Source organism: Falco naumanni, chromosome 8 (assembly GCF_017639655.2).
Source record: "Falco naumanni isolate bFalNau1 chromosome 8, bFalNau1.pat, whole genome shotgun sequence".
Classification (NCBI taxonomy): domain Eukaryota; kingdom Metazoa; phylum Chordata; class Aves; order Falconiformes; family Falconidae; genus Falco; species Falco naumanni.
In genome coordinates, this window is record NC_054061.1 from 26,272,814 (window position 1) to 26,280,313 (window position 7,500).

Here is a 7,500-nt window from a genome sequence, read left to right on the forward strand (position 1 = left end):
CAGCCACCCCCATCTCCTCTCCTTGGAGCTGGGCAGGTGGTGCTGGGTGGCGTTATCCCAAGCGGAGCTGATCTCCCTCATTATTCCTGCTGATGGGCTCTGAAGCGGCGCCTTACCTGTTAGACACAAGATTTCCTGTTGACACCAGGAAATTAGAAAACAAGAAAAAAAACCAAAACCAACCCCTACAACCAAACAACCCAGCTAGGGTGGCCCAACAAGCAGGCAGAGATTTTCGAGGCAGTTGTGGGTGGTTGTTTTTTCAGTTTGTTGGGTTTGGTTTTGTTTCTTGGTTGTTTTTTTTTTAATGGAGACGCTAGAACTGCACAATGGTTTTGCGTGGAAGTTTGGATGTTTCTTTCCAGAGAAGTATGTCTTTGGAAGGCGAGATGTGGCTACGTCAGAAGAAGGTAGGGTTAACATCTAACAGTTTTCTCTCTAAACTTTTAATAAGGAAACAATTGCCCTTCCTGAGCTGAAATTCTGGGTTGTTTAGGCTCTAAATTGTGGGTTAAATGCAATATGAAAAATGAGTCAGATGTGTAGTTATTAATCTTTGGGGCGGAGGAGGATAAAATGCCAGCAGAGACAGAACTTCTTAATAGAAATAGAGAGTCATTATAAGGTTGCCTTTTTACATGATGGTATTACTCATTTGAAGTTACAAAATGACCGGTCTGTGATTTCTGAACATTTGATTGCAGTCCAGCTTTTATTGACTTTCTACCTACTATATGGTTATAAAGTTGAGCAACCTTTTTGCAAGAAGGTGATAGACACAATATCTATTTATGCAAGGACACATTTCCCTTTTCTTTATGTTCTGTTTATTCAAGGTTTTGTTTCCAAGGTCTTATTACTATAAAACTTAAAGCGAGACAAGGTCTGCCCTCATGTCAGATAACACCAGCAAAACAATTCTGATGGTTCAGTAGCTTATTATTTCATACTTCCAGGTCTTAAATAAATTACAGTTATTTTCACATTCCTCCTGAATATCCTTCAGGCATGATAATAAGTGCAGTTTTCTGAAAAGACTGTTAATGTTTCTTTTCTTCCTGTTGATTTTAAATATTTTGTTGAATTGTCATGCACAACAATAATTAGAGGGGGTCTTGTTAAATTCCTTTCAGTGCAATGCTTATATTGTTTAGCTTCTTGACTTATTTTACTAATCATAGAATCATTTAAGTTGGAAAGGACCTTTAAGATTATCAAGTCCAACCATTAACCTAGCACTGCCAAGTCCACCACTAAACTGTTGGCAAATAGATTGTAAATTACATCGCAACATGCAAGTGCAGCAATAGTTTCAGCATCTTTTCTCCAGCATTCCTTTGCTGCAGTCTTGCAGATTCCTTTTTTCTTTCTTTCTTTTTTTTTTTTTTTTTTTTTTTTTTTTCCCCCCATTCAGTCATCAAAGGCAGTTATTGGCTTGGGTTTTGAAGTGCAGATTATCAAGGTATTATTTCCTTAGAAGTGCAATACTGTAGATTGCAGAAAGCTAGAGGACCTGAGTAATTTTCTATAGAAGAGAAGGCACTAGTCTAAATGACTCAATGAATGACACGTGTTTAGGGTTGTTTTGTGGGTTTGTTTTTCTTTCTTTTTTTTTTCCTGAAGCATCACTATAATGCTTCTCTCTTTTTCTTTTTCTGGTTTGTGTGTGTGGGTTTTTTTCCCCCCCCTGCATGGGTTAAATAAGGTAATCAACACAATTTTACTAGACGGGAGGAAATTCATGTTTTTCTAATATGTAGTTACAGGAGGGGTATAAAATTACTGTATTACAGTCTGGGTATAAATGAATCTGGGCAATTTAAGGTCTGGCTGAGTGATGTGCAGGGCCAGATCCTGGTTCCACTGAAATAAAGGTGATTTTATCAAAGTGCCACAGAAGATGCAATTGATACTGAAAAAGAGAAGTCGTCCCAGAATGTTTTCATTTTTTTCTGCTCCCATGATTATAGCCGTGCTTCTGGTAAAATACAGAACTTACTAACACAATTTTTTCCTGTATTTACCCCATTCTAACCTTAAATATTGGAGCCCACAAGCCAGGATGATCAGTAGCACTCCGCAGACACAGACTCTGCAAGCCCTCCTGGCTGGTGCAATGACAGGGGGTGCGGTGCCCAGCCCTGGGTTCCCAGGTTTTGCTTGAGGTCTTGAGTTAAGAGGAACTGGGAGCACGCTTGTCTTTATTGTTAGAAACATATCAGATACTGTGGCACTTGTTTCTAGTAAGTACTGTCCTCTTGGAGAAAGTTTTGCAGTGACAGGGATTTATCCTGTACATCAAAGGATGCTTGCCTCTGGTGCCATGTGCAGCCATTTACAAAGGATCTTTCCATTCACTTTAGGTAACTGAAGTGCTACTTTTGTATAAAAAGTGTGTTATGTGGTGTTTTATAACTCCTCCTGGCAGCTGTGTGGATGTTAAGACCTGTGTAGTCAGTGGCACAACATTTGAATGATGCCTGTAAATACAGATTTCCGTAGCACATAACGACAGCTTTGAAAAATGAGTCTCATGTGACCATCTTAAGGGATTTCAGGAAAAATTTCTTTGCATTTTTTTTTTTTTTAATAATAAAATCTTCATGCTGTGATGTTTGGGTAATTCTACCTTTCCTCCCACCTGTCTATCTAACAGACATCAGATATGCAGCAACCCTTTCTGCCATTGGGTTAGCAGTGGATTTTACTTCCCCTGGTTTGGGAAGGAAGGGATAGTTGACTCATTTGACAAGAACGCCCAAACCACCCATCCACAACCACTCAGTCACCACCTCAGTCTTTCTTGACCAGGAAAAAAAAAAAAAAAAAGAAACTTTCTTGATCTAGATTTACTTGGTGGGATTAAGAGTTGATTTTTTCTTTACTTTTTTTTCTATAAAATACATCATAGGTGAATGGCCTTAGGAAAATTTTATTTTATGAAGTCCATGAGCTAGGGACTCCCCTCCCAGGTACTGCCACCTCCCTTATAATGGTGGCAAGCTGATAAATTCTCTACCCAACACAGCCCACAGCTGGAGGAGAATTATTCTGCTGGCAATTAAAAATTTAAATTCTTCCAAGGAGATGGTGGGAGAGCTGGGCTCCTAAGAAATACATGTGTTCTGTTGTTGTAGCTCTGCCTGGGTGTGACAGCATTGCGCAAACTGTATTTCAGGCCCTTCACAGCAAAAAAGCAAGTTCTCAACAGGCTGATAGACACAGAAGGTGGATAGATTGCAATTTACCATCTTCCAGAAACTGCCATGCCCATATATTCCATCAAAAATTACCTTTTGCTGGAAAAGTTTTACTGTAGGGAGGCCAGCAGTTTTCTCAGGACTCTTCAAGAATGTGAGATTGTAATCCCTAAAAAATGACACACAAAAATGCATAGACCTCAGAAAACACATTTTTCTTTAGTTAAGAATCTTTTCTTTTCACATGAAAGCTAAAACCTGATGAAAATAATAAAAGTATTTTTGGGACAAAAGAGAGCAGACAACGATACACAGTTCCAGCTCCTCTTTCATCTCCTCTGTCCCTCATCATCAGTCACTGCGGTGAGGAAGGAGAACGATCAGACTTGGAACTGTTCTAGTCTGGTAAAAGCTTTGATTTTCTTTCCCCTGCTACAATTCTTAGACATACTGCATAGGACTTATCACTACTGTTTGCAAACACCCAGGAAAAGGAAAGGGGATAAAATATTCACCTCCAAAGTCAACACCAAATGAAGCTATGCATCTATATTTCTCTTTCAAGGACATCATCAAAACTCATGGAGGCAAAGCCATCCGCTGCAAACCATCAGGCTGTATAGATTTTAAGGTAATAAAGCTAAAGTAACTGTCAGTCTCCAAACCGAAACCATGGTAGCCTTTTTAACTAAAGAGAAAGTTATTTTTTTCTTTTCTGAAGAGGATTCTTCTTCAAAGACCTTATTGATGGGAAGGTAGAAGGAAACCTGACATCATTTTGGATTCTTCCCAGCCTACCTTCAGGCATCTCTTTCTACTGCTTCTTTCATGGAGGCACTCAAGTCTTAGTGTGACAATTTAAAAAATATGAAGCCTCTGGGCTATTATGAATTTCTGTCCCCAGAGAGAAACACAGCACAAATCTGACATGCTGGAAGGCTCAAAGGAATGGTCTATTTTCTATTATTTTAGAGACGGTCAGCTTGAGACCGAAGGTGATGTTGTAGGAGCGAAACCTGCATCAGTTTTTACAAGGGGTAACTCCTGACTGCGCTGGAGACTTGGGATTGCAGAAATACAGGGAAGCAAGGAAAGAGGAGTAAGGATAAGAGTGAGAAATAAGGAAAAGAGGATTGATGGAGGATATGTTGGCAGATGTCAATGGACAGCTTGGGTGATTCTGCGGATGACATGTGTTTTCCAGACAGAACAATGGCATCCAAACTGCTAATCAGAGCGCAGGGTTGGCTCAGCCTCTCCACTGTAAATCTTACATTCTTCTGTCTTTTCTGTAGCCAAATTTTTCAGTTGGCCAGTAGAAAAAGTGGACTGAGTTCTGTAGTTATCTGGAGCCTTTTTATTGAAGTCAATGAAATAGTTTAAAATTACTGTGAAGGTAAAAGGAAGGTAATACAGTCAAAATGCAGTTACGAAAATACTGGTGATTTCTCCTATGTAAGGCCCAAATAAATGTTGTGAACCAGGGACTCTGCAGCCAGATCCATTCCGTTTTCTGGTTCCACAACATCTAGAACATGGGAACAAACACATGGGTTTTGAAAAGTGAAAAAGAGTATTTTATACCTGCTCCTCAGAAGCAGGACTCAAGTTGAAATGCGTTGCATTAAACGTAAGAGAGTTCCTCACTGGAGCTCACAACTGTTCATCCATCTTTCCTTGTTCACTTGTCTCTTCAGTCCTCAAAAAGATTAGACTACTCGTATTTAAACTCTATCGGTAGGATAAGTCTGAGAACAACCAACCCTCTTCTCCTCTCTACGTTTAAAGAAAGAGAAAAGCAGATTTTGAGCATAGAAAGTGTGAATGTATTAAGCTGTACTATTATGGAGAGAATTTTCTTCCACTGTTTGATTCCTCATAAGATAAAGTCCTTGTAATTTCTTAAGACTTAAGAGATGTGTTCCTAAATACTTAAAACCATCAAAATCAGATCAAGGATATTATTAAGCAATAAAAACATCTTCTTGGACATCACGAACATTAGTCATATCAATTCCATACATATTTCAAGCAAAAACTGAAGGTATATTGCCTTCCTTCAGGCTATGCTTTTGTTTCTCCTGTGAACAAGCCCTATAATCTACCGGGAGAAAAGGCTATCTTGAAGGATAAATAAATAATCAATTATTTATATTTCTAAAAGCATTCAGCTGTGCTCTTAATGCTGTGTAACCATTTAAAAGGATGTGTTCAGCAGAGAAAATCCAGTCTGGGAATCTAGTGTATGGGATTTAACCAACACCCTCAAGGTTCATAGGGAGACAGGTCTGCTCGTGGTCATCAACATCCAATAACTGCCCTACCACTTCAGTGCAGAGAAAGCCGTAAGGAAAGCAGAGAATAGCCAAAATTATACATAAACCTTGATGAATCCTCTTGCCGTTAGCAGGAACAAAGAAACAACTTCTGAGAAGAGAGGCCAAGAGAGAGCCAAGAGCCTCACCAATGTGTAGTGTACCTCACTTGGCAGTACAACTTGGGTAACGGCCTCAGGACACTAGATAAAAATATAAACAGAAAAAGTATAATTTGCCTACATGGTATAGGAATGTTCCTTGTTATTTGGGTTCAAAATAGTATCACAATCTCTTGTTGAAGTCTGTAGTGGGTTTAACTATCCTAACTAAATGTGCATTCCAAAGCACTTGTGTGTAAAGGCAACATAGCAGGGTGAGACATGGTCCTAGGCAGCAGCTGTTAGACTTCAGGACTAAGCAACCCTTGAGGTCTGCATTTCAGATTTCTCTGGTTTTGCTCCCTTCTAATACATGTCTTAAGGACAGTTGAGGTCCTGTCAGTTGGCCAGATTTTATCTTTGAAATCCTAAGTCATCTTATTTGTGGAGTTCACGTGTTGACAGTGCATCCTATTAGAATCACCGTTCCCATACCAGTCATGGTTGCCTGAGATATTTCTAACATGAAATGTGTTTTTATTATTAATGTGCCTTCCCTGAGAGCAGTGTTCGTTCTGGTGGGAAAAGAGTGGGTGTACCCTAAGCTTCCTGTCCTATCGCTTGTATCGTCCTCATTTCTCTTAGGATGAGAGACACTCATTAGTAGTAGAACAGAGGAGATAACAACCACACACACACACACACACACACACACACACACACACACACACAAAGCAGGTAAGGCCTTTTCTGTTTAGAGTCTGTAAATGAGAAAAGCAAGGAAATGCAAGGGTAATGCTATTACTTCATTCTTAGATGGTATCATTTATACCTAATGTGCTGCACAGGGCTGTGAGCATTACAGGATTCTGCCATCTGCAGAGTAAGAAAGCATTTTTTTTTTTTAAAAAAGTACTCTCTTATCTACACGTGGAATTTGCACACATGTAAGTCTTTTTGCCCTAAATCCTTTGCACACACCAAGCCGGCATATGTTGTCATGGCTTGGGAACATCCAAGAACCAGCCGGAAGAAACCAGTTTCTTCCCTCCTGTTTCCAGGCTTGGCCAAGCTGCAGGCTGCTCCTAGGGCTCTTCCTGTGGTTTCTCCTCTGGTCATCCCACCAACCACTCCTGACCAGGGCTGTCTGCATATAGATAGGTCATAATGAGTGTGCTAATCTTCACATGGGGATGAAACAGAGTTTTCATCATCCATGGAGGAGAAGGGCTCACTTTTGTACTTACATTGGCACTTTCATTTTCAGCTCGCTTTGCCACCGTGGAGCAACCACGGAGCGACTCATGTTACAGAAACAACAGGGAGCGCTAATGACTGCTGACCTGACCACCTAGCCCACCTGAAATGGCTGGGCATTGCTCAAAAGGTTAGCCCCCACGCCTTGGCCAAGGCTGTGCAGGGCGGGCCAGCCCAGGAGGAAATGCGCCGTCCCCATCCCATGGCATGACACACGCTGCCTTCGCCATCCCTCCTTCTGCAGGGAGCGGTTTGCATAAATTCCTTGCAGATCAGGGAGAAAATTGATCCCCTACTTTTCACTTCCCTTCTTTTACTGGTTGTCACAACCTTAACAGTACTTGACATCAATGGGAGTTACATTGTGGACTGGGGGCAGTGTTTGGCCCTTAAGCGTAGTTTTTGCATGTTAATACATTAGCAACTGATGTCTTATTTGTTCAGTAACTGACAGAATAATGTACAGAAAGCATGTAAGTATGAAAAGGGGCTAGTTAGGTAATGTTTAGCAGAACATCTTCAAGACAACACTGCAACCACTGTATTTCAAATGTCAGGCTAATTATTATCAACATTTAAACCTTAGCGTGGGCCATTTTTAATAGCGGAATTTTTTCAGCAGGTACC

The 7,500-nt window shown here is 40.4% G+C and overlaps 1 protein-coding gene across 7 annotated transcripts in view; it reads left to right on the top strand.

Annotated features, from left to right (window-relative positions):
• ZEB2 (zinc finger E-box binding homeobox 2) overlaps positions 1–7,500 on the top strand; it is a 115,785-nt gene that overhangs the window by 72,452 nt on the left and 35,833 nt on the right. For 2 of the 7 annotated variants that reach the window (XM_040604218.1, XM_040604219.1), the window contains exon 1: positions 293–410. The exons of the other annotated variants lie outside the window; for them this stretch is intronic. In XM_040604218.1, coding sequence (XP_040460152.1) covers positions 308–410 — 103 coding nt within the window. In that variant the 5' untranslated portion in view covers positions 293–307. Of the gene's footprint in view, positions 1–292; positions 411–7,500 lie in introns of those variants that run through there. 7 annotated transcript variants of the gene reach the window in all.